The sequence below is a fragment of the Elgaria multicarinata genome, chromosome 1 (genome assembly GCF_023053635.1).
Source record: "Elgaria multicarinata webbii isolate HBS135686 ecotype San Diego chromosome 1, rElgMul1.1.pri, whole genome shotgun sequence".
NCBI classification, from domain to species: Eukaryota; Metazoa; Chordata; class Lepidosauria; order Squamata; family Anguidae; genus Elgaria; species Elgaria multicarinata.
The window spans coordinates 153,793,019-153,818,525 of record NC_086171.1 but is presented as its reverse complement, the minus strand read 5'-3'; the positions used below and the strand labels follow the sequence as shown (position 1 = coordinate 153,818,525).

At 41.9% G+C, this 25,507-nt stretch overlaps 1 protein-coding gene across 3 annotated transcripts in view; it reads right to left on the bottom strand.

The window, feature by feature from the left end:
* Window positions 1-13,263: 13,263 nt before the first annotated feature.
* Window positions 13,264-25,507, bottom strand: part of EIF2B3 (eukaryotic translation initiation factor 2B subunit gamma) — a 90,193-nt gene continuing 77,949 nt past the window's right edge. For all 3 annotated transcript variants that reach the window (XM_063118586.1, XM_063118595.1, XM_063118603.1), the window contains exons 11-12: window positions 21,165-21,268; window positions 13,264-13,464 (exon numbers count right to left, since the gene is read on the bottom strand). In XM_063118586.1, the coding sequence (XP_062974656.1) occupies window positions 13,412-13,464; window positions 21,165-21,268 (157 nt within the window). In that variant the 3' untranslated portion in view covers window positions 13,264-13,411. The remainder of the gene's footprint in view (window positions 13,465-21,164; window positions 21,269-25,507) is intronic.

The following is a 25,507-nucleotide window of genomic DNA, read 5'->3' as shown; positions in this document are numbered from 1 at the left end:
CTTGGCATGTGGACAGAAACCCTTTTGTTCCAAGACTTGCTCTACCTAGAAACTCCTGAAGCTGGCTAAGTCCCCACAGGCTGCCCAATGCTCACCTCAGACCTCCTCATGCATGGTGAAGAGAGCTGGCCAAACCCACTGCGGTTCACCAGTGTCCCAGGGCTCCCTGTTCTTAATAGGCCACTGCCAGAAACCAGGAAGTCTCTAGCTCCCACCAGGAGTTAATTAACGGGGAAGAAATACTTTTAAAGTCTGCCAACTAAGCAAGCTACAGTGTCAGCCCAGGTTACCACTATACAAACTGGGCTCAGCATCACAACCTGCAGCCAGGATCCATGACACACACAGAGAGGGCTGCCGGCATCCTCTGTGAATGAACAACTCACTCACAAGATGCCTGTGGAAAAGGGCAGTGGTAGAGCTATAGGTTGGATCCAAATTATTTAGCTATTCGGTTAGGAGGCTTCAAATCCTTGGAGGATGAATTAGAATTCAAGACATGAAACATTCAGGTGAGGGGGGGGGGAAACACTGGACTCAGGCCTTAGCATAGAGTCTAAAACATGCTGGCCACCTCATAATCAGGATTCAGCCCATAGCCAGAATTGTGGGGCAGGGAATTAATGCAGAACAGCTGAAAGAAAGAGATCTAGCCTAATGATCTAGTTTGTACGACACGATAGCCCACCATGGGTTAATGTACCCACAGGGGCTGTTGCATTTTGCCAGCTTGCCATGGGTTGTCATGTTGTGCAAACCAGCCAGCAGGGGTTTTTGAAGGTTAGACAATCCCCAAATAACGCTAAAACAAGCCAGATGTTATTTGAGGGTTGTCTAACCCACAGTGGGCTTTTGTGTTGTGAGAACCAGCTCAATATGTTTACAGCAGAGGTAGGCAACATAATCCCCCCTGATGTTTTGGCCTACAACTCCTATCAGCCCTAGTCAACATAGAAATGGTTGGGGATGATGGAAGTTGTAGGCCAAAACTTCTGAAGGGCAGCACGTGCCCACCCCTGTTTTAAAATGAAATACAGTGCCATCTTGTACATGTCTACTCAGAAGTTAGTGCCACTGAATTCACGGGGCTTTCTCTCAGGTAAGTGCATATAGGATTGCCGTCTTAATTGTACTAGTCAGCAATTAGGTAGAACACTGCCTGCATTCTTTCCCTTCTATCTGCATGTGTAAAAGGGTAGAGACTTGCTTTTTAAAAAATGAAAGATGAAAATTCAGGGGGAGGATCTCAAATATCTCTGAGGTGGCCAGGCTGCCCTGTGGCTACAATCCTGATCAGAAAGTCTGGAGCTGACAAATCACATTTGGGGTCAATGGGAGTATGCAAGAGTACATCTCTGGATGAGAACAGAAGCCACTAATTTCCAAGTCAGTTAATCTTGTTTTTTCTTCTGTGCCCCCATTCTGAAAGATAGCAAATGACTATCCCACAATCAGATGAGAGAGAGAGAGAGAGAGAGAAGGAAATCTTAAAATTGCCTCATTGCTTCTTCAGGCAGAGTGGGCATACTTGCCAGTCCCAACCAGACCTTGCTTTGGCTCCTCTGGCCTTGAATAAAGCTAAAGAGCTACACACCAGGCAGTCTTCTATCCTGTCTCCAGCATATCATCATCATCATCGTCATCATCATCATCATCGAGCATGATGAATTGGAATGTGTGACCACCACTGAGTACCCAGAAGGCATATGCTCCTTTTATGAAATCAGCTACCCTTGGATCACATCCATCATATGAGGGGGGGGGAAATCTTAACTGTTACCTAAGCAGGAATGTCTGCAGGGAGCAACTACGGCCCCTGAAAAGAAAGAATACCCTTAGCCCCCGTCCTAGCTGTGCCACATTGTTGACCAGACTTCCCCGCACACATGGGCCCTGGCAGGGGGCAGCAGCAGGGCCTCCATCATCACACCTATCCCAGGCCTCATAAACCTCCTGGGCAGCCCTGTATCTAAGGGGGAGCTCAGGGCAGCATACATAGTTTGCTCCCCCACTATTTTATCTTTGCAACTACACTGTGAGATAGATTAGGCTGAAGGATAATGAATGGCCCACGGTCATCTAGTGAGCTTCATGTCCAAATGGGGAACTGACCCTGGCTCTCTCTGGTCTTACTCCAACTCTTCCAACTTGGTGTCCTCCAGATATGTTGGACTACAACTTCCATCATCCTTCAGCCAACAGGGAGGAACCAGAAGTCCAAAAAGCTATCCGAGGAGTGTGGACCAATGTGGATGGGTGGAAAGGCAGTGTATCATCTCTGTCTTTCTTATACTACCAGACCACTGGCACATGTTACCATGGTTTTGATATAGCAGAGGTTCTTTATGACTGAAGATGCAAATTGTCTCCAGCCGTCTAATGAAAGAGAAACAAGCACCTGGCCCCAAACAGAGAGATTAGGGTTGTGCCCTGGATTAGTGACCGACATGCAGGTATAAAACCCAGATTGTATCCCACTAGGTTGTTCTATTTCTCCCCATCTTCCTCTGGCTCCGGCTCCCTGCTCTTTTTTAAAGCCACTTTTGAAAAGGAAGGCATGGACTCTATTTTACTGGCCTCTGGCAACCTAACTGTAGCAGCGGTTGGGTTAAAAAGCGCCTGACAGACGAAGATTAAAAACAATCCAAGGAATTTGTTGCAAACTTCCTGGATGGTTCCCCACACGCAGTGGCGTTTTCTTGGCTGCCTGGCTTATAATCAGCAGAGTGGAATGTTGTAAATTAAATATTTTTAAACAACTTTGCTCTCTCCCTGGTTAAACATTGCAAAGATTGCTCTTTCTTGTCTGTTTCGTGCTGGGTGGTCTCCCCCCCCCCCATTTGCCTGTACGTCTTCCTCAAACACAATTAACCATTTAGATGTTGCACAAAGGATTAGCTTATGCATACAAGGCCAGACGCTAGTCCTTTTCGTTGGGGGGTTGAAAAGGGGGGGGCAAGGAACCAGGGGGCAGATCTTTTACTTTCTGCTAAAAAACAAAAGCCAAGAAAATCCGCTAAACCCTCCAGTTTTCCTTGAATGATAAAGGCCCAACTGCAGGCTCCTCAGCTGTCCTCCAGTTTAGGCCTCACAGACTCAGGCCTTTATTATCTTTACGATTAAAGAGTCTTAAATGTATCAGTTTGTGTGACATTCAGAAATTCTAGTACCTTTAAAACCTGAAGTTTGCCTTAACACACTGTTTACAAGGCTCTGAGGAACTGTACTTTAAATATTCAGTGCCCTGTTGTGACTACAAGGATTTCTAAATCACTGTTTTTCCACCAACAGACACCTGACAGCACCATCATACTATTGCATGTACATATTATACCTAGGCCTAACCTCTATTCCCAAACACAAAGGCTACATCAGAGTAATTGAGACATTAGAGAAAGTACATTCAGAAAACTGAAAGGCATCTTTTTCCCCAGGTGCACCTACCAAATAGGGACCCTACATGTACATGTATTGCCTGCTGTTTTCATCTTGTATGAGAAGAAGCAGATCAAACCTGGGAGTTCAGGCAAAAACTCTGCTACTTCAGGATTAGCCATATTCCGAACTTGAGTTACCAGCACTGAGAGGGAGGAAAGCTTTCATAAAGTGTATACAGGTGCTGCCTCTCTCAGGAGCCGGACAGAGGCTGAAGAAGCCTCTATTTGGGTTGGCAGCTGCATTGTAGTCCCTAAATGAGAGCAAGGGTGAAAGAATAGTGCTGGCATGCATGTCCCGCACATGAACACACGCCAGAGGCATTTCCCCAGACCATGTCTTTGTCCTGGCCAGGGAGCAGGGAATGGAATTATGCTCACAAGATCTCCCAAATGATATGAGCACACATACTTGATCTGCCCTCCCTCCTGGCTTAGGACAGAGAGATACAGCAAGTTCTGTGCCTGTTTAGTTTACTGCATTTATATAGCTGGGGCACTGCCTATACATGTAGGTGTCCCATGCTGGGTATGGGAAGTGAGGATGCTGTTGTGCATGTTGGCTGAAATGGCACTCTGGTGCAGACAGTTCTTGCCCAGACACATGGGATTTCAGTAAGAGACTACCACTCTAGCACCACTGGCTTGGTTAGAGCTGGTAGGTATATGTGTGTATGTATTCATGCGTATATAGGTATCTGCACTAAACCTCTGCCCTCAAGACCCGAAACAAAACTGATGCTGCACATTTACTGAGATATGCATAATGTGCACAATGCTTAATAGATCCTGTGCTAGATAGCTAGATTCTTTGGGTATAATTGAAACTATGCCGATTTCTAGACCTCCAGCTATAACTTAACACTCATTAAAATGAAGAAAATCACATCAACCTCACAATTAGTGTGTTTAGGAAAACACTGCTTAATCATGGCAAAATTACAGCAGTTAATTGGCAATGCTGCTGGTTTTGGCCACACACCTGGTGTGGCCAAGAGCCCACCAGGTAACTTTTGTCTTAGATCAAGTCTTAAAATTACATCTAAAATTTGGTGCTGTGTTCAAACATGCCTTTTAAATTATTAACTGGTTTTCCAGGCTGGAAAATGGGCATCTCCAGATTCAAACTGTTAAATGCACTAAGGGCTTCTTCACACGAACAACATTAAACACGCTCATGACTGGCCTCTCACGGAAATTTCCATGTCCTTTTGATGATGTCGGCATCAGCCGGGATGTCTCCTGTGTCCCCCACTATTCCATTTTAAAATAGATCAGACAAAAGCTACAAGATACGAAAGAGGGCAGGGCTCCTGCAGATTTAACTGTTGTGATGTAGATGGAATTTCACCAGGTTCTGCATACATGCAAATGACACCTGCTGAAATTCCCTTTTCTATACAACTGTTAAAGATACAGGAGCCCTGTACATTTCATATGGCCACCCTACGGTTTGGCGAAACCCCTCCCCCACCTTCTCTGGAGCTACTTAAGACCTGTGTGCCCTGTGGGAAGGCAGAAGTGAGGAAGCCCAGCCTGAGGCACTCATGCCGTTAGCTCCTGAAGAAACTTTCAGTCAGCCAGAAAGAGCTATTTTCTGACTTTGTTGTTTTTGTAGAAATTGTTTTCAGTATTTAAAAATTGTAAACTGCCTTGGCGGAAAGGCGATATACAATTGTATTAAGCAAACTGAGACAACAGTGCTGCAGTTGCTAATGATTTCAAACCCGTGAAAATGAAAGTAGGCCTGTTGCCACATAGAAGATGTAGTTCCCTATAATCTTACTCATGAAGACAAGAAGCACTTTAGACTGGAGAATGGTAGGTTTAATTAGGGGAAATGGAGTATAAAGAATAATTGGCCAATAGAATATAGTGTTGGGAAGAACCATTGCTAAGCGGTAGAGCATGCAGAAACCTCAAGGTTCAAACCCTGGCATCTCTAGTTAAAAGGATCAGATAGCAGCTGATAAGAAAGAACTGGAGAGTCTCTGACAATTTAAGTAGCAAAAGCAGGGGGAGAAAAGCATCCAATGAAGTGAAAAGTAGGGAGAAACGAATTCTCAGGATACTGAACTTTTTATTTGTAGGTTGTAAAGCCCAACGCGTTTCAAGGCCTTCTTCAGGGGAGTGCAGGAAGATGTCTGCAAAGATCTTCTTATCAACAGAATGTCTTTCTCTGACTGTTAATAGCAACATTCTTTTGATAGGAAGATCTTTGCAGACATCTTCCTACAACCCCCTGAAGAACGCCTTGAAAAGGTACAGGTCAAAACGCGTCGGGCTTTACAACCTACAAATAAAAAATTCAGCATCCTGAGAACTCGACAATTCAAATAGGCAATACTGAGCAGCCTAGGTGAATAAATACTCACTTTTCTATGTCTCTAACAAGCTGAAATACCACCTTTCCAAGGTGTTAAGTCATGGCTGGAAATGTGCATATGAATCAGTTTGGGTCAAACTACTTTTACCACAGTTCAAGGTGCTGTGCCAGATGATATTTGAAATTTCCTCAAGCCAGTGGAGGAAGTGCTGGGGAAAAGCCCTCACCCCATCTTCTTTAAGTGGTTTTATATAACCACATCTTCAAACTTTGGCTAATGCACATCTACAGGTTCAGTGTTCTTTGTTGAGAAACAAGAGGTAAAAAGAACAAAAGCTGTGTGCTGATACCTGCTTCTGAGCCTCATTTGTCTGCATTGTGCTGTTCACACAGTGTGAGCCACTATGATTAGTGTGGGCTTTCTTTGCCATATAATTTCTTTTTAAAATGGGACTTTATTTGTCACATTCCAGTTGCACTGACTTCAGGAGGTTTGGAGTCCATGAGAAATATGCACAACAGGCATGACTTCAATGGGAAACCAGAGAAGGTACGGGGGGGGGGGGAACTACAGATTCCAGCTTGAACCCCAACTCCCAGGCTTTGTGAAAAGAGTACTATGAGCTAGATCTTGTCAAGGATTAAGTTATTTTGTAAACCGCCCAGAACTTGGAAGTGGGGACCTAAGAGTTTAGGGTCCCAAGGTGGAACAGGGTCAAAGCAGGCAAATGCTATGCTGTGAGGAAAGAGCAACTGCCCATATGGGGATGTCCTTTTAACAGGATCTGTGGGTGATTTACCAGTAAATTGGCAAACATTTCTGACTCCCAGTTTAACAATAGTAACTAAAAAAAAAATCTCTGCTGAATTTGGCCTTCTGTTAGCCTTGATATTCTTCACCTGTGAAACATAAATAGTAATTGGTTGCATTTGATGGGGTCTTTCTGCAACTCTGCTAGCAAGTTTTACGTTTTACTGTTAGAATCACTGATCTGTAGCAACTGCTATAGATATGTACTTGTATATACATGCTATCCTAAGAGTATGATTCATGAGGTGCAGTGGGTAATTTTTCTTTTCTTAAACCTCTCCCCATTAAAGAATTTCAGAGCAGTGGACAAATAAAATAAAATAATAAAAACAGAATAAAAATACATTAAAAGTACTTTTAAAAAAGAAAAGAAACAAAGTGCAAATAAAACCACAGCGGGTCATTCAGGAAAGCCTTCCTGAAACAACAACATTTTTCAGGAGGCACTGGAAGGAATACAAAGTTGGCACCTGCCTGACCTCCAGAGGCAAGGAATTAAATAGAATGGGGGCAACCACACTGAAGGCTCCTTCCCTGGTGGAGTCCAATCGGACAGTAGGTCTATGTGGAACCACCAGGAGCATGCCCTTGGATGACCCCAGTGACTGGGCAGGTTGATGCTCTCTCAGGTGAATAGGCAGCCAATATAGTTCCCTCAGCTTTGTCCCCTGAGTCATTATTTTGCATCTGGTTCTGCTTGGTTGACCTTGAGGTTCTAAGGGGGAAAAGTATATCCCACAAACAAGTAGCTTACCCACTCCTATCCTGTAAGACAGAACTACATAAACACAGAAGCAACAGCTCTGATAGCAATGGATATATGAGGTGAATCTTGTTCACAGTAGACCCCCAGAATCTGTCAGATCACTAGAGGGTTAAATTCCCAGCAACTGTCTTGTGAATTCTGGAGAAACCATTATTTGGAATTATTCTTCATAATTGCAGTCCTGCCACACACGATGACTACATCAAGAGTAAATCTTTGCTTTGATAATCTACTTTTATCTCGTCCCAAACACCTGCGGGTCATAAAAGGCAAAAAGCAAAAGTTTGTTCCTCCAACAGTCAACAACACTTGCAAGCAGCACAGAACATGGATTAAGGACCTCAGTTCTAATTTGTACACCAAGGCTTCCTATCTCCTCTCATCCTCTCATCATACTAACCAAAGGAAGGGCACGAAGACAGGATGTTACAGTCTCAGACAGGTCTATGGAATCATCATAGGAACAAAGACCTTGCAAAAACCATGCTGATTTTTTTTAGGTTCGCTTCTCAATGTATATTTTGTATTCAGGCATAGATATATAAAATACATTTTGTTTCAAATGGGAATGGCACAGCTTTGGTGAAATCACCACTTTTCTCAGCAAAACTAACACGTCCATATTTTTTCATAAGAAAAGCATTGGTATGTGCACCATTTTCAACTAATGTGAAAAATGTGCATTTTGTATCTAGGCATCTCTAAGTCATAGAACAGGCGAGTGGAGGGTATGATCTCTGGGCCATTCTCAATTTTTTAAATGAAAATTGAGAGCTGCAGGGTTTTGCCTAATACACAGTCAGAACTTGACAGATCTCACAACTTATAGCACTGTCATGGCTGTGTAGTCCCGTGATTATGTGCTAGTGACCCTGTTCAGACGACACACTAAGCCATGGTGGTTAAGCACTTTGAGCTAAAAATTATGGCTTAGCATATTGGGTGAACCATTCCTAATCATGGTGGCTACATAACCGTGGTTTAAACACACTCACTAATTAGTTGATGCAAAAGGGTTAGCATCCTAACCATGGCTTAGCGTGTCATCTGAACAGGTCCATAGTGTTTGTTTTTTAACTTCTGAACTAGTTACAATCCACAAAGTAGTTCAATATGAAGGTGCCTTGGAGAGATCTAATGTCACCTGCATTGATTAAAAAAAGGGCAAAATGATAACTGAGTTCTGAAGTACTCTCTTGTCTTTTCCTGCATTTCAGAAATACAATATACAACTGGACACAGGAGCAGCAAATAAGGGTTAGATGTGCGGTTAATTTGGGCCACACATGAGTACCCAGAGAGCAGCAGAGGGATGCATCTGGAGAGGTAAGCAACCTTTCATCTGAGACAGCTGCTTCTTCACATTTTCCCATTCTGAGCCAGTTCTTTAATGTGGTTTATTTTTCATTTATGAAGGATTGGGCAGGGCTGGATTATAATTTTGATTCTCCTCTGTAAAATGAAAAAAAGTCCCCTAAGGGAGGAAAAAGATCAGGAATATATTTATCATTTTACCTAATGAAAATGAACCAATATTCCTCTGGGCCAATAGCTGGAAGCACTTCCAGTCTCTGAACAGCCAGGTTCAGATGTGTGTTTCAGATTCCTGCTAAACAGATACCTGCAAACTAAATATTTAGGAAGAGAAGAACCTCTCTTTCCGACTCACAAGTTTTCATGAAGTTTTATCTCACACCATGATCCAAGCATAATATTTCAAATTGTTTTGTTATACTGTTTTAAATTTTAATTCACTCTAAGATGTCTATAGTTGGCATGTGCTTAGAAAGATGGAATATACATTTGGTTATAAATGAAATAAATATTTTTCTAAATTAGATAGATATGAATGCTATTATTTTACTGGTATAGCCATGGGAAAACAAGCTCCTATGTAATATTATGCATCCATCTATCTATCGATCTAGAAGAGTACTTTGTGTATTTAAAGATATTTTACCTTCAAGACTTTCACCTTCTTCTGCACCCAGTCCCTTTTCTCCAACCATTGATTGGTTTCCCAGCTTTTGCCATTTTTTCTTCCATTCTAAAACACTGAAATGCCTCTGCTAAGGATCTGTACTGTCAGTAAGTGCTTTAGGCTAAAGTATGCTGGTATTTTGGGGGTTTGGCCCCTCACTCCATTTTCCTTCGGCCCTGCCTGCCACTGGAATGCAGCTCCCAAGTGAAACAGAACATGGCCCTCAGACATTAAGATGTTCAACGCCCCTCTTAGATATTTTAATTTGGGCTCCGGTTTCCTCCCTCTTGCCTGCCCCCAATACAGAAAACAAAAAGGTCTTGGACTCATTTTCAAAAATATCAAGCCCTTGGTTTCATAGAACCACTGTATAATCTTGTATTTTACACAGTAGAATTCAGTGAAGCAAGAGCCACTAATTTGATGTAGTGAACCAAAACAGATGGATAGATGTAGAACCATGAGGCAGGATCATGAAGTACTGTTTTTTAACTTCTACTCCTAATGAAAATTAACAAGTGGAGTGCAAACACTGAAAGACTACAGGAAGTGTAGTTAAGAATCACAAGAAAATTAAGAATCACAAGAAAAACCTGTAGTGGTCAGGACATACACTATTACGGTAGAAGAACTGTAATCTGTGCCTTCTGTATGCCACAGTTCGTCAAACCTTGGAATGAACAACAGGACTTGGCTTGCTTAATAACTAGTCCATACGTAGTCCACAACAGTTCATTCTCCTTTGAAGAGCTGTGTGAAGCTTGAACATTATTTGGTTTTGCATCTTCCCAAGCTGGTTCGCTTATTTAGGTTTGGTTTACCTCTGCCAACAGATAACAGGGCACGTCCACATAGCACACTAGCCCATCATGGGTGACAAGCTATGCACTGGGGGTTATCCTATATCCAAAAATATAGGGACTTGCCTTGGCTGCTCAAAGCAAGAAAACTCAAAGACTTGGAAGACTCAAAGCAACACTGTAGCAAAGCTGTTTTGGCAGTTCTACATAGTTGATAGGTGGGGAAATGGGATGTAGCAAGGTTGTTCTCAGGGTTCAGTGTTTTGTCCTGGACTTTAGGGTTGCCCTGCTAGGAATCCCCACTTGCTCAAGTCTACTGCACCTGGTTTTAAGGGTGCCTGAGGCCCCACTTTCTCTCCTCAGATCAGCTGTCAACATAGAAACAGTTACTTCTTTGGGGATAGGAAAAAGGGGAAGCGCCCACTTTTAAATGGAAACAGTGCTCGGGGCTTGGGGTGAGGTGCCCTAGAAGGAGGGGATCCACAGGGGTTGGGGGTACTTTACATTAATTATATTATTATTATTATTAATAATAATAATAATAATAATTTATTTATATCCCACCTTTTCCCCAAAACTGGGACTCAAGGCGGCTTTACAAATTAAAACATGTACAGTTAAAACAAATAGAGACATACAAAAATTAAAACAATAATTAAACAAGCTACAATATTAAAACATTTAAATCAGGGGCCCTTGGCTAACTGGGTGATCTTAGCACTTTTGAGAGGTGGAGAAAGTGCTCAAGATCCCCTAGTTAGTTGAGTATACCCCTCCCGATTTAAAGTCTTGCTCCCAGCAATGGGGGTCCCCTCCTTCTACTTCACCCCAGTTAGAGTCAGCAGGACCCCAATTCCATTGAAAAGTGCATTCCCCCCTTTTCTCACTTGTTCTATTAGCCGTGTGGGATTTTGACAGCTGTCAGTGAACTGTCAAAATCCAGTTTGACGAATGGACAGGGGAGGGAGTTCATGGGGGAAACAAATGCCTCTAGTGGAAAAAGACTCTTTATGACATATACTGAAATTATATGGACCTATTCAAATATTGGTTGTTTGTCGCTCAAAGACACTTAGAACGTACAAATTATGTAAATGTGATCACATTCTGTAGCAAACAATCACATCCTTTTGCAGTGAATTCCAAACCTCAAATATATTCTGTGTATAAAACCATTTCTGGCAACACCTATATTTCATGCAAAATGAAATTTTCTTGTTTTGTTTTAAAGGGGAATTCATGATTTTATTGAAAAGCCCATATGGGCCAAAATGTGGGCAAATACAGCTTTTAAATCAATTTAAAGCAATATTAAGGAAAACTCATTAAAATTGAGGCACAGATGGTATCTCATTCCCGTGAGAATGAGTTTAATCAATACATCTATCTCTTAGAAATGCTGGAGGGTGTGTGAAAACACGGGCACATACTTGCATATGTTTTGGACTTGCCCCACAGTTAATCAATTCTGGATAAAAGTATTTAAAGAGGCAGAAGAAATTACAAACCAGAAAACTGAGTTCTCTCCAGTTTAAGATTTTTGTCTGCTCTATCAATTATGGATAATACACCTAAAGTACAAAGAGGGTTTTTTTTTGCAGTGCAATTACCATAGTATCCTCCTGGAAAAAAGAGCTAACAAGCTAGCCTTCAATATATACAAGTAAACTTTTGTCTATTGATTTAATGGAGAAATTAACATGCCAGTTTAAACAAGATAGGTCCAAAACGTACAAAGACAGTTTTTATGGAAATTGGGAAGCTTTTATACATTTTGCAAATATTAAAGATAATATAGAACATCCATACTTGCATGGGTCATGTTGGAAAGATGTTTAAAGATAAACCGAAAAGCTTATTATGGATAGCATATAAAAGGCAAAGAGATATCTAAGAGCATTGTCAGACAAGTGCTTTATCACATGCTCATTACTGGCCACTCATGATTTTTTGTGGGTCCTTTTGACGATGCCGTCTGCCTCCTGCACATCTCTCCTTCTGCTTTATTTTCCGCAACAAAATAAGATCTGGTAAATCCGATTTTTTTGAGGTGAAACTTGCTGCCATTTCCTGTTTTATGCAGGAAAAGCAGCATGATAAAAACACCCATCAAATGGGCCACGTGGTCATTGCTGCTTCCTCTTTCTTCCCCCGTGTGAAGAAAGATGAAGCCGCTCGTCCCTATTGTGGGACAAAAGTTGATGGTAGGGAAATGTGATCCCCTCCCCCCGTGATCTGATGTCGCTCTAACTCTTGTTCAAACCTCAAAACCCTTTATTAAATGTAAAATGGTAGTGATTATAGAAATGCAGCTCACCCAGTGTTTTTATTGATATTAGTTTATATGTTTATAATGAAAGAATACATATTGTATCAATTTTATAACAAAATCAATAAGAATATATTATTAAAAAAGGAATTTGTGATTTTAGTTATATACATACTATTCTTTCCTTAGCCCCGACTTTTTTGGGGGGCAAGTGGAAGGGTCCTAATTAGCTATAAGAGGCATTACATACTCTTGATAGTTTTGCTTCTGCTTTTTTATACTTCCTTCAGTTTTAGTATATTCTTTTAAGGAGGAGTCAGCAGACATCTAAAACAATTCTCACCATAGTGACTGCTGGCATTATATATGTACACTTTCTGCAAAAAAATTTTTTCTTCTCCTCCTCACAGACTGTTTGCTTTTTGAGGGTTGTAACACTTTGTATTGGTGATTTTAGAGACTGGAAACACAGGTGCAGAGATGCTTTTAGTGTGTGAGAATAGTTCAGAATCAAAGTGCAATTAGCAGAGGATATTTTTCTAGCTGTGCCTCACCTCGCACCTACTGCGTCTCCTCCCTGTTATCTAATTGTTTTGTAACATCGTGTAGTCAGCCTCATGACTGAGTCATCTTGTACTATCTTGCTTTTCTAAGGTACTAGTACCCAGAAAGCTGGTACTTTTATCACTATGAGAACAGCTAAGCTGTTCTTTTGACTGAACACAATCTGTGTGGTCCCTGCTCCTAGCTTGGCTGGCAACACAGTGCACTTGTTGGATTTACAGGAACCAATACCACCCTCTGCAAGGCAGCATGCATGTTAATGAGGGGAGGAGCAGGGGAAGAGCCAAACAGAGGAGACAGACAGGCGGAAGACACTGTAAATATTTCTTTATTAAGGTGTCAGTGGGAAGCTGGAGCAGAAGAGGCTATCAGTGATGCCAGGAGCAAGTTCACAAAACAGAACCTCTAGCTGTGCCGCTGGTTCAGGCAGCCAGAAAACCATCCTTCATTTCTGCCAAACTCAGATTTCCATCAGCTGGTCAGTACCCATAATAACTTCATTAACGTGTTTAGCTGTAAGAGAGGAAGAGAGGAGGAGTTTAAAACCTATGCCTTGTCCAGTCAGACATGGGGGTAGGTGGGACACCAGACTGCTGTGCTTAAAAGCAATTTGTTTGCTCTGATCTGAGACAGGCCACACTGACCAAAGAGTAGCAGAAGGTGTCTCTAGCAAGAGTGTTTACAAGCAGGTATCCTTGCCACCACCCATCAGCTGAGAGAGCCAGCAGCTGTGGCTGACAGGTGGAATATCAGCATGGAATTACACCGGCCTAAAAGAAAGGCAGTGCTGTAGAAATTAGATCCCCGCTCAGCCCCACCCAACCAAACTCCCCATTTGCAAGGAGCTAAACCTTCTTCTGTCAGTTCTATAAGGACGTGGGTCCAGATTTAGCAGAGACAAAAGGGCTATGTAGCAGTTTTCACTCCCAGGTCGAGAGGCGGTTCTTTTCAGTTGGCTTCATCTTGTTCTCAAACCCAGATAGGCGTTTATAAATTTTCCACCTCCTCAGAAATTTCTTACCAGGCTGTCTTTTATTTGCCATTGGCAAGGCTTCAGATGCATTCAAGTCGCAAAGAAAGGAGAGGGATTAAAGAAGGTGCTTTCAAAAGGGTCCCAGAATTTGGACTCTGTTTGGAATGATTGTTTCAGACTGAGAGCATCTGTGCCAAGCAGATCCAGAGCCACATCAAAATGTCTGATTAGCCCTTGGTGAGGGAGCATTGCCTGGCCCATTTGTTCTGGGTAGTCCAACCTGAATGGCTTGGAGAATAAGTCACGTCGTACACAGGAATTGCTACTGGAACAGAAGATTGCTGCAAAAAACAAGCCCCTTGGAAAAATGCAGCCTGAGAGTACCTTACAGAAAGTTTGGGGGTCTAGAAGGCTGATGTGTTTCTTTTCCAAATAAACTGTAATTTGAATAAACATGGGGACAGAAATGACTCATTCCTAGCAAAACTCTATCTTGGTCCTGGACATGAATGACAAAGTGCTTTCCTCAACTGGACAGCAGATATTTCCTGGCAGCTTCTGCCCTTCAGGGGGAATCTCAAAGCATCTCGTTGTTTGCTCAGTTAGCGCCAGACAGATTGCTGCTGGTGGTGGCAAAGCTAAGCTGTAAAGGAGGAGGAGGAGGAGGAGCAGCAGCAGAAGGGTGTGTGGGAAGAGAAGAGAGAAGGGGCTAGGGCCAAAGCCCAGGACCACCACGAAGTTCCAGCCCTCAGGGGCTCCAGAAAACGTTCAGTTTACTCACTCAATTACATACACTGTTTTATAAATCCTTTAAAATAAAATAGAAAACAGTCCCTGGCACAGAATTACTGCTCTATTATATAGCAGTGCTGAAAGACTCTGCTGTCTAGGAGCAACCCATAAAGACTTGAGATAGTATTAAAACTAACAACTACTGCCACCATTTTAAAAAAAGGAATAGGAGGGGGAGATTGGGGGTGAGGTTGCTAAATTCAGATATGAGTTTACACACGCATGTACGCACGCACAGACACGGTGGGTTGAGCCAATGAAAAAAGAGCAACCAGTGCGAAGAGCAACTATACTAGATGTTAGGTGAACTAGAAGGATTCACACAAGGACTTCTGGATGCAGAGAGCAGCAGGGTAGCTCTGGAAGTTCCATGTGGGGGGAGAGAAGGGAAACCAGTGGTGTAGCTTGCTTGCTTGTGTTGGTAGGGTGAGTGGGAACTCCTGGTGAATGCTTGCTCTATTCTCTCAGGCTTTATTTAGATAATTCAAAGGTGGCCTCCCCCTGAAGGCCCACAGGCCTAAGATGGATAATGGAACGGTACAGTTGAGCTGTCAACACCCACCTCTGAGGAGCAACTGCAGTCCCCTGGATGCAATGCGCCATTTCGAGATGTGGTGTCACCAGTTGGCAGATGCACTTACTAAGATGGGTTGCGTCAGAGGTATTAGTTAGCAGACCTCTTCAGATAAGCCATATTGCTGCATTCTGGACAACTGCCAAGCTACCCATTAACAAAAGGTATTTACTAGAAACAATAACCTGCTTGGACAACCACCCTTTTGTTGTGGGACTAGGGTATTCCTACTCAGAAGAGAGATGTGCTCTTCTGTATCTATCCACCAAATCTACATCTATGTTTCATGCATCACGTCTTACAAAAACATAAGAGCAAGGCAATGAGGGGCAGAACAGGAATCAGCTTCCACAGATATCTAAAGGAACGGAATATCCACGGGTCCAATTGTGGCAGGAAACCACCAGCTGTGCTGCAAAACCCTGAATTTAGCATCCTTCTACGCCTCTTACAAAATAGCCGTACGTTGCAGCTATCACAGAGGAAAGGAATATCTGAGGTGAGCTGTGCCCATGATCCTTGAGGAGAGCTTCTTGCTTGGCCCAGCTCAGCCAGGCTGCCTCCCATGCACTTAGACCAATGGAAGTTGATTCCATCATTTTGGGGCAACCACAGTAAAGGCCCTCCTCCGTTATTGATTGGATGTGTAGCAGGACCCGATTTGATGAATTCAGTGTGTGTCTGTGTGTGATGTGACCTCAATTCCAGGCACAAAAGGATTTTAAGGTTTAATGCAGGACCTTAACTTGGGTGTAGCAGCACACTGGCAACCTATGCAGAAGATATAAATGCAGGTTGAATATGATCATGATTTCCAATAGTTCTTACAAAGAGTGGATGGAACCCTGCCCTCCTCCAATGAACATCACACACAATGACACAGGGGCTCACTTTGCAAATTGTTTCTGGCTTGATGGACTGTCATGGCTGCCCAGAGATCGAGGCTGTTGGGAAACAGCAAGAACCCAATTTCTGCATTAAGGCAAAAAGGATGCAGGCCTATGGCTGGAAATTTCAAACCAAAGTGTGCTAAGACTCATATTGTCAGGATTTAAGGAACTGCCAAGGAGAATTTAAAAATCCCATTACTTTCAAAGACCATTTTTCCTAAACCTTGAAGTCACTGTGTGGAACATGGAAGGTGTTTTTTTTTTTTAAAAAAATGCCTAAGCATCCAATTCTGGAGAACCACAAGTTTCCATTTTAGCTGTGTGCAGTTTAAAGAACTAGTAATATCTAATGGACAGGTTTTCTAAAATCATGATGATGTGCTCTTTGTGGGTCACTTGAATCGTGACCCACACAAAGTCCTGAAATTTTCTCCTTTTCTTTTATATAAGGTATAGCAGTCTTCTCTGTGAAAATCTGCCTGAGGTCAGGGATGGGTGGAAATGAGGCTGAATAAACAAATCCAGACAAGATGGTGATGCTGACTGCAGGTCTGCTGATCTGGATTTGGGGAGAGCTGCCTACTACTTTTGTTGAAACGTTACCCCTTAAAAGAGAAGGCTTACAGGCTGGGGAGCATGTTGCTAGTCCTGACATTGCTTTTAAACAGCTAGAGGACACCCATGGCCAGGCTGCCTTCTGAATCCCCATCTGAAAGCAGACAGTTTAGCCATTGGCATACCTGCCATGGTAACTTTTCAACTGGACAACTGCAAATGTATTATATAAGAGGTCTGCCCTTCAAGTGACAGATTGCTGTAGCTCAACCCTTAGTCTGAGCAAGCAGCCACATATATAATGCTGAGTCTTTATTATCTTCACTGATGGCTAATTAGTTTCCAGGCTCAATCAGAAGTGCTGGATTTGACCTCTAGAGCCCAAAAAGGTCTGGGTCTGGAAAACTTTAAGGAGTGTCTCCCCACTTTTATGCTCACTCAGGAAATAAAAACTTCTACAGAGCTGCTTACTCAGGTGCCAATGCTAATTAGTTGTAGGTGTTTCATCTACTAGAATCAGAGCCTTTTGAGCAGTGGCACCATTGTTAGCGTTTTCAGATGCATATGGGGCCGATGCATTTTAAGGGCTCCCCAGCCAACTTCTGAGCAGGAGCATGAGAAAGCAAGGACAGTTGATAAATAGGTATTGCAGACTCTTGCACTAAGTTCCTTCTATTATTGCAGAGCCACCCATGTACAGATGCCACTGTAGGCTGTATATATTTACAGCCAGTTCCCTAGAGTTAAATTTCCAAGGCCTTCCAGATGGACAGTTGCTATTATACAAATGTCATGTGGTGATTTGGACAGCTAACAACAAGTCTCTGACTCACATGGGCTGTTTACAGAGAACCTCAGGCCACACAGAGCAGTTTCCTGTTGTGGTGGATTCTAGTCCAGGATAGACCTCGGCATTAAAAGTTTGATCTCTTTTGACCTCTCTACAAAAGTATGATCATTATTACAGAAGAAGAGACACACATTTTTAAATTTCTAGGTGACAAGAGCCTGGGCATGGTTTCTGTCGCAGAAAGTAAAGTCGGATTATAAGGCTACTGCCAGGTATTGGCTACAGCAGATCTCCTAGGCGGGCTGTAAAACAGACTATATATTTTATGGGCATGGGAAAGCAGAATATTTGCCACGCTTGGATATCATTTATGTAATGATCTTGACTATTACAAATTGTTTGACTTACAAAACCATAACAGCATGTCAAAATGGGCTAGAGGAAACAATATCCCTAGCAGTTCCTCTTGAAAGACCCTAGTTCCTACATTTCTAATACTATTAGTAAATGAAGGTAATGAAGAGCTTCGGCTATTGAGCAGTATAGAAATGCAATAAATAAATAAATAAATAAATAAATGGTTAAATTCCTAGCTCTGGAGCCTGCATGGCCTTCTGAAGGAAGCAAGTTCTATAGTATCACAGAGAAGAATCTGTAGGGTCAGAAATATGGACCTAAATGTGGATGAGAGTCTGTAGTGCCAAGAAGGCAAAATGTCAGATTTCATGAAGCACTGCTAGGAACTAGCTAGGCTTCAGCAGGAGTATTCTGTCCAGTTTGGATCATTAAGAATGTAAACAAATAGAAACAAACACAGCGAAGACCCACAAAAATAATAAAGTACTTGAAACACATGACGTATGAAGAATGGCTATAGGAACTCTAGACTTTTAAAGCAGATGTTCTCAAAAGTTGTTAGCATAGTTCCTACCAAGTCAAGGGGGACAGTCCCCTAATACTCCCCAAATTTAAAAAGAATAAAAGAGGGGTTCACAGTTTGCAACATTCCCTTCCGTTCTTGGCTTAGAGTTAAGGCAATAAGTAACTTGGTGTGCAGTACACTTTAAGGTGTCAGAGAGAGAGAAAAACCTCTGTATTTGTTCAATTGATCTTAAGTGCTGAAAGCCAACACAAGAGGTTGAGATTCTCACTGTAGCCAAATCAAGATACTTCTAGAGTGGTAGTAGAATCAGGGACGAGCTTGAATCTCCTATAATCAAAACTGCTGATGCCTCATGTGGGAGGCCTATAACGCATTGTTTCTGAGGAAAGAAAGATGAAGGGAAAATAAAGAAGTGGTCAAATATTCAATATACGGTAGGTGGAAAAATGAAAAGGGAAAACAGCTATCTGCTAGTATATTGGCACACAACAAAATATAAAATGATGGGCAGCATTCAGCAGAGTGCAACTGCTAACATAAATTATGTTGTGCTAGCATAAACTACTCTAGCCTAACGCCAAAAAACATAATTAGTTGGTGCACTGTTTTCCCTGTGAAACTGACATGAGAGCTAATGCTATTGTCATTGCACTAGAATAGTTTACACTACCATAATGTAATTTACATTACCTGCTGATGGATACTGACCTATGGATCCGATTTTATAGCAGAATAGTCTAAAGGTAGAGGGTAGAAATCACCTGTCTAGCTGTAAGAATAGTTGCTAATTGAACAATTTCCCCTAGGATGCTAGGTGTGTATTTTCTTGAATTAATGTCCTTCAGGAATATGCTAAAAGATTTAGCCAGTGAGAGTAGATTAGGCAAGATTAGATTACTCTTGAGTTCTCTTCCATGGATGGAACAATAGAGACAGACTGCACTCTAAAAGGATGTGAAAGTAGTTCCAGATGACAGCACCAGGTAGTGCTGTATCTGACTGAAGTACAAGAATATAAAAGCAAACAGTGAAGGAATACAGAGAGGTGTTCTTGAGGGCTGCTCCCTACTCTGGAAGTCCCATGCTCCAGCAACCCAATGAAGTCCAAGCCTGATGAGCTGGGACCAGGGATGAGCAGGAGAGTCTTTTAATGGCAGAGCCTAGAAGATTTGCTACTTATTGCTTTAAAAAGTCATCTTCAAACTTTTGGGGATAGGGTAGCTTAAACATCCGTAGGTGAAGAAATAATCATTATCAGAAAGCCTGCATGGTGCCTGTTCACACCCATCAGAACTAAATCTGGTTTTTGTGTAGTACCTTGAGCCCCCAGTGGTAGAAGGCTGATTTAGAAACATGTCTAACAACAACAACAACAGAAACAACTGCAACACCAACAATGAAAATGAATTAGCGTCCAAAGTAAATTATAACATACAGTGTAAATGTTTTAGCAACTAGGGTAATACACAGTGAATACACAAATCCAGCCAGCATTTCCATTAGAGACAGTTAAAACCTACAAATCACGCAACTTGATAAGGGGGAAAAAAGGCAAGCCATCCATTTCCAACACAAATGAACCATTTAATGCAATGTTTTCGGCACAACACCACACCCAAAGCAACGAAGCTGCCAAATCCCTCTTAGATGTTCGTTTTAAAGCTCTGGGTAGAGAGCAGTTAGTTTAGACAGCCTGTTGTTCGTCAAGCCTGGGCTCACTAATTCAGTTGCCAAGACTGCAGTAATAACTCCTTGAACTGTAGTGAACAGCTTCTCATCTAACTCACGCTTAAAGGAAGGCAGTCGGATGCCTGTGCTCCACCACGATTCCAGTGTCCTGGATCTAGGCACAAGGCAGCATGTTGGTCTCTGCAACATCTATCCAGTAGAATTTTAGGATATTTTTTAGTATGTTTTAGGATGCTTTTAGGATGTTTTTAAACAGTGTATGCCATGTTTTTAATCAGTATTTTATGTATTTTATGCTTGTTGTTGTTCCCTGCCTTGATCCAATCGGAGAGGCGGGTAAGAAATGTATTATTATTATATTATTATTATTATTATTATTATTATTATTATTATTATTATTAGCACTTTCAGAGACTACGGGCCACTGCACAACTCACCAGACTGCATATCATCTGAGCACAAGCTCATTTTACAAACATACATGTACCCGCATGTTAGCAGGTACTGTCACATAACTGAAATTATTGGTTTAAGTTGGCGCCATGGGTATTCAGGAACCCAACAGTAGATATGCAATAAGGTGGTGTGTGTACAGGTGGTGTATATACAGATAACCACTCTTAGAAATCTGTCCCAATCTAATCCCCTCTCCCCCACTTTGCTTCATATCTCAAAATATTCAGGCCACCAAATCACATCTGGTTTGGCTGGTGCAGTACTGATCTGGGCACGTGACAGAAGGCAGTTAGCTAGCAACTCCTTATGTTAAATAATACTTTATGTGCGATCTAAGTGTGGCCATCCTTTTGAAGGACAGTGCTTATCCAGAACAGGGCCAATGGGAGTTTTGCTACTGTATTTATTTGGGGCAGGATCCTAAACAATCCCCATTTCAAGATATTGCTTTTACCACTATTGTGCTGCATTAAGTCCAACAATGCTTTATTTGCTCACTTGCATTTTTTTGCCCTGCTCGAGAAAGGATAAATCCTGGAAGTGGTGATGAATTAGGAAACCAGCCCTTTTAGCTACCACTGCTTACATGAAAGGACCACTCTTCCACTTACATTTGGGTTCCAGGTGCTGGCTGTTTCCGATCAAACAATCCTTGATGTCAGCTCCTTTCTCTATCACTGCATTATGACACACAACACAATTCTGCAAGCTGCACCTGCAAATATAAACATAAATGAAAATTTAAAATGCAGCTGGAAATTAGGTCAAGCACAGGAGTGACTATTTGACCCATCACTACTGCCAGTAGGGATGTCAGAGAATGACAGTGTAGGGGAAGGAACCATAGTGCAATGGTGGAGCACATGGTTTGCATGTAGACAGTCCCATCTCCATTTTAAAAAAGACTCCAGGAGCAGGTGGTATGGAAAACCTTCTGCTTGAGGCTCTGGGAACTGCTGCTCATCAGAGTAGACAATACTGGGTTGGATGGACAAACAGCCTGTCCTGGTGTAAGGCAGCTCCCTACGAGCAGACCTAGGACATAAAACCTGCCTTTCTTCAAATTCTAGCCCTCTCCTTTCCCAGCCGGGTGCTTAGTTGCTATGACAGAGCTCCACTGCCAGATGTCACAAAGGAAGCACACAAAAGGACAAAGACAAGACAGTTGCCACCTTTCACATCCAGGATGCTTTTCTATTTGCAGCTTCTACTGCCTTGCAGAGCTCCCCCCACAACCTTTTGTATTAGGGTAAATATTGCCACTGACTTTGTATTCATGCACACACAAATACTCTGCTATGTTAAACCAACAAAAGGCAAGGAAATAAAGCCGGGAATGCTCTCTGGTTCAGGGATTCCCAATTGGTGCAACCTTGCACACTGTTTGCTAGGATAACAAGGACACCGAAAATAGTAAAAGGTAGATTCTCCTGCCCACAGTCTTTGCAAAAGGATTTCTTTTAAAGAGTCACAGTTTACAAAGTGTTAGAAGACAAAGAAACAAATTTTAGGTTCCTGATGCCAGTTTTCTCAAAATCATATTTACAAGTAGCCCTGTTCACTGGGGATCCATGGATCCCATATTTATTTATTTATTACATTTTTATAACGCCCAATAGCCGAAGCTCTCTGAATGTACAGAAGAATTTACTGCCACTAAATTTCCTTCTCACACACATACCAAATATATACGATGGTATGTTTTTGCTTGTACATGTAGAAATAGAAAAACTAAACTGCAGGCATCCAGCTATTTCCACAGGTGTGATTTCATCACACAGCACATAATCTTGCATTTCTAGGTCTCATAGACAAGAGGCTGGTCCTCAGAAACTAAAGACTTGAAATCTGGCCACACCAACTCAGAAACTATAAGGTGTTTTTAGGTGGCTTCCAACACAATTCTACACAATTCACCAGCCTTTCCCACAGGCCCTTTCACAATGACCCACAAGGCTAGATTTCTTTTCATCACCTAGTTTTTGGCATTATATCCCAAAATTGGGGGGGGGGGCAGTCAGATTTTGCAGCTGGAAAGAATTTGAAAAAACATTTGCAATTTCTGTTTGCAGAAGCTGCCAACATCCCTTGAAATGTAAAGTTAAGGGTTTTCTATTTTTATTTTCCCAACTTACTGCTGACAAAAGTTGGGGATCTAAACGTTTCACACAAAAGCCCCACCTATTTTAGAAGAGTACACAGGGTAGACCTAGACCCTGGGAAAGTCCTCCCCCTATTGGTTGCCACTGTCATTGTTCCAGCGGAACGCTGCTGTCAAGGCAGGGAAGCCGTCCTCTGCAAAGCTCATGACATATAGAGGGCTTCAAATATCAAGACACAGACCTTGACTGGACTTAATGAAAATTCGCAGGGATACAATCATAATGCCCTGGGTTGCTAAGGAGACAGACTCCCATCTCAGTCACACAATCAGAAACTGAGCTTCTGCAGTCAAAGCTGAGCTGACAATCCTCTCGTTGAAAAGAATTTAACTCCCTCTCTAAGACATCATAGGATTCAGAGAGGAGCAGGCCTAGGCTATGAAAAGGGAGACATTTTGAACAGGCAAGGCTCTCCTTGCTCCAAGCCCAACTGCCTCCCCTCTCACACAGGAAGGCTGCAGAGTTATGCATGATGGAGTCATCTAACTCAGGTTGCCTTGGCAAGGCCTCTTATTGAGATGTTAATAGGGGGGAAAGGCTGTATAGACAGCTCTCTCCCTATTCCCGCTGCACTGACACAGCTGCTTCCTTTCCAACAGCTCCATTTACTGCATAGCAATGATAGTAGGAAGACTGACCACCCTCCCGCATAGGCAACAGGATTTTTAAAAAGTGTTTAGGATCCTTTGGCTTTTACACCAGAAGCCCAGAGTGCTGCTAGATTTCTTTCTCTAGTGGTCCATATGGAAGTTTAACACACACATGCCCCAAACTACTCCTATTTGAGGTGCAGTTTCCCCACGACCCCCCTGTTTTGCTATCACAGAGAACTGCAAACAATAACTTCCCAAGCCTTATAAGGGACTTATCCTGAAAGATTCTCAGTATCTTGGCTCCAGTGCAAATGTCCTGGAAGTAAACAGCACTCTCCCTTTTTTATTGGTCATTTGTCTGTGCTGCTAATTAGAAGGCATTGGGCAGCTATTCTGTCTTTTCTTTCTTAATGGATTTTCTGCAGTAAGAGAAAAGATGGAAAGAAGTGGTAGGAAAACGTGGGAGGGTTACAAGTCGAAGATGTTGCTGTCTGGTCCCTCCGTAAAATTCCACAGATGTGACAATGTGGTGGTGTCATAAAAGCCTTGTCTGAGAGCACCCAAGGCGTCAGAGGTTCTGATTTTGGGGAATATCTAAAGTAATTGCTGAGTTGTTCTTTATTCCACCGCACTAGTATAAACTAAGCTGATTAGTCTGCAAAGAGCTTCTGGAATCACGGTCTTAGAGCACAATCCTATGCATGTTTAGACAGAAAAATGTCCTACAATTTCTAGCATGCAACAGCCATCCTGGCTGGCTGGAGAGATGCTGAGGGTTGTAGGACCTTTTCTTCTGTCTAAACATGCATAGGCTTGCACCTTTGAAGACTATACCACCTTATAGAAAGGGCTTATCCTCGAACAGCTTTTCTTCCATCCCTTTTTTTTCATTTTTAATATTGAGCCTAAGAAAGAGTTCTTCGAAGTTCAAAAGCTAGATTAATGATTTGTGACTTTTATCTGGCCAGTAATAAAAGTATATAGTGATACTGATCCTGTTTACTCTTATTAGGATAAGAAATTGTATTGCATACAACATTTGTTAGGTTGGAAGCATCCGTGAAAGAACAGAAATCTCATTTTGTATTCCATATGCCAGCAAAACTAGGGTGTATTTGCTGGCTTCAGGATGACAACAGCATACCAGGGCTGGAAACATTTTAGAATTCAATCTATATTTGCAGGATTTCAAGCACACATTGATAATTCTAGGCTCCCACTACAGCCTTGCCACACAATAGAGCAGTTGGGCTAGCTTTTACCACAGGAGTGGAAAACAAATTGAAGAAGTAAAACACATTTTGTGGGTGTTCCTTCCACTCACTGACAGATGTAATACAGCCATTTGAAAATTACTTGCAAATGCTTTTTTGTGCGTATTTTAAAAATCAAACCATCCAGGCTGCCAGCAGAAGAATTTTGTGTTTATAATTTCAACCTCCTTTCTGTCCCCTCCCTGCAAGCCAGCAAAAAGAATGAGAAAAAAGCTTATTTTCTTATATGGTAAGCATTTCAATTCATGGTAGCCCAGATTCCAGTTTTGAGCATTGTATCCCTATAAAATTATAAATATTAACTTCTGTTAGCCCTTGTAACAGCTTTGATAGAAGCTACCTGTACATGGAAAAGAGTGGTTCCTAATGAGAAACAGATTGTTCAAAAGAGAATGTCTTCAGACATTAAAAACTGAGGAGATAGTTGCAATTAATTTAGAGTACACAGATTGGCCAATATGTTCACAAAATTAGGCTATGTAGACTTCCTCAACCTGGTACCCTTTAGAAGTGTTGGACTACAGTGCTGGGTAGGGATGATGTGAATTATAGTCCAACACATCTGGAAGGTACCAGATTAGGGAGCATTGCTCTATGCTAATATTATGTTAACTCTTTTTGTCCAATAACCTTTGCACATCAAATTTTGTTTGAGAAGTATAGCCAAGTCTCAGATTGTAAGAATAATAAAAGGAAATATTGTTATTAGATCTTAATATAAACCAAGAAATCAAGAAAAATAATACAAAATGGAATAATATTTCAAGCCGTAAGATGGCTTGGTGTTGTTTTTGTTCTTGTTTTTTGGGGGGATAATAATGAGGCTGAGCTCTTTGGGTAATAAGATGAAGGAAGATATAGATAAATTACAATAGAAGACTCAATTCAGATGGACAAGCCTCACAGTACAATATAAAATAAGATA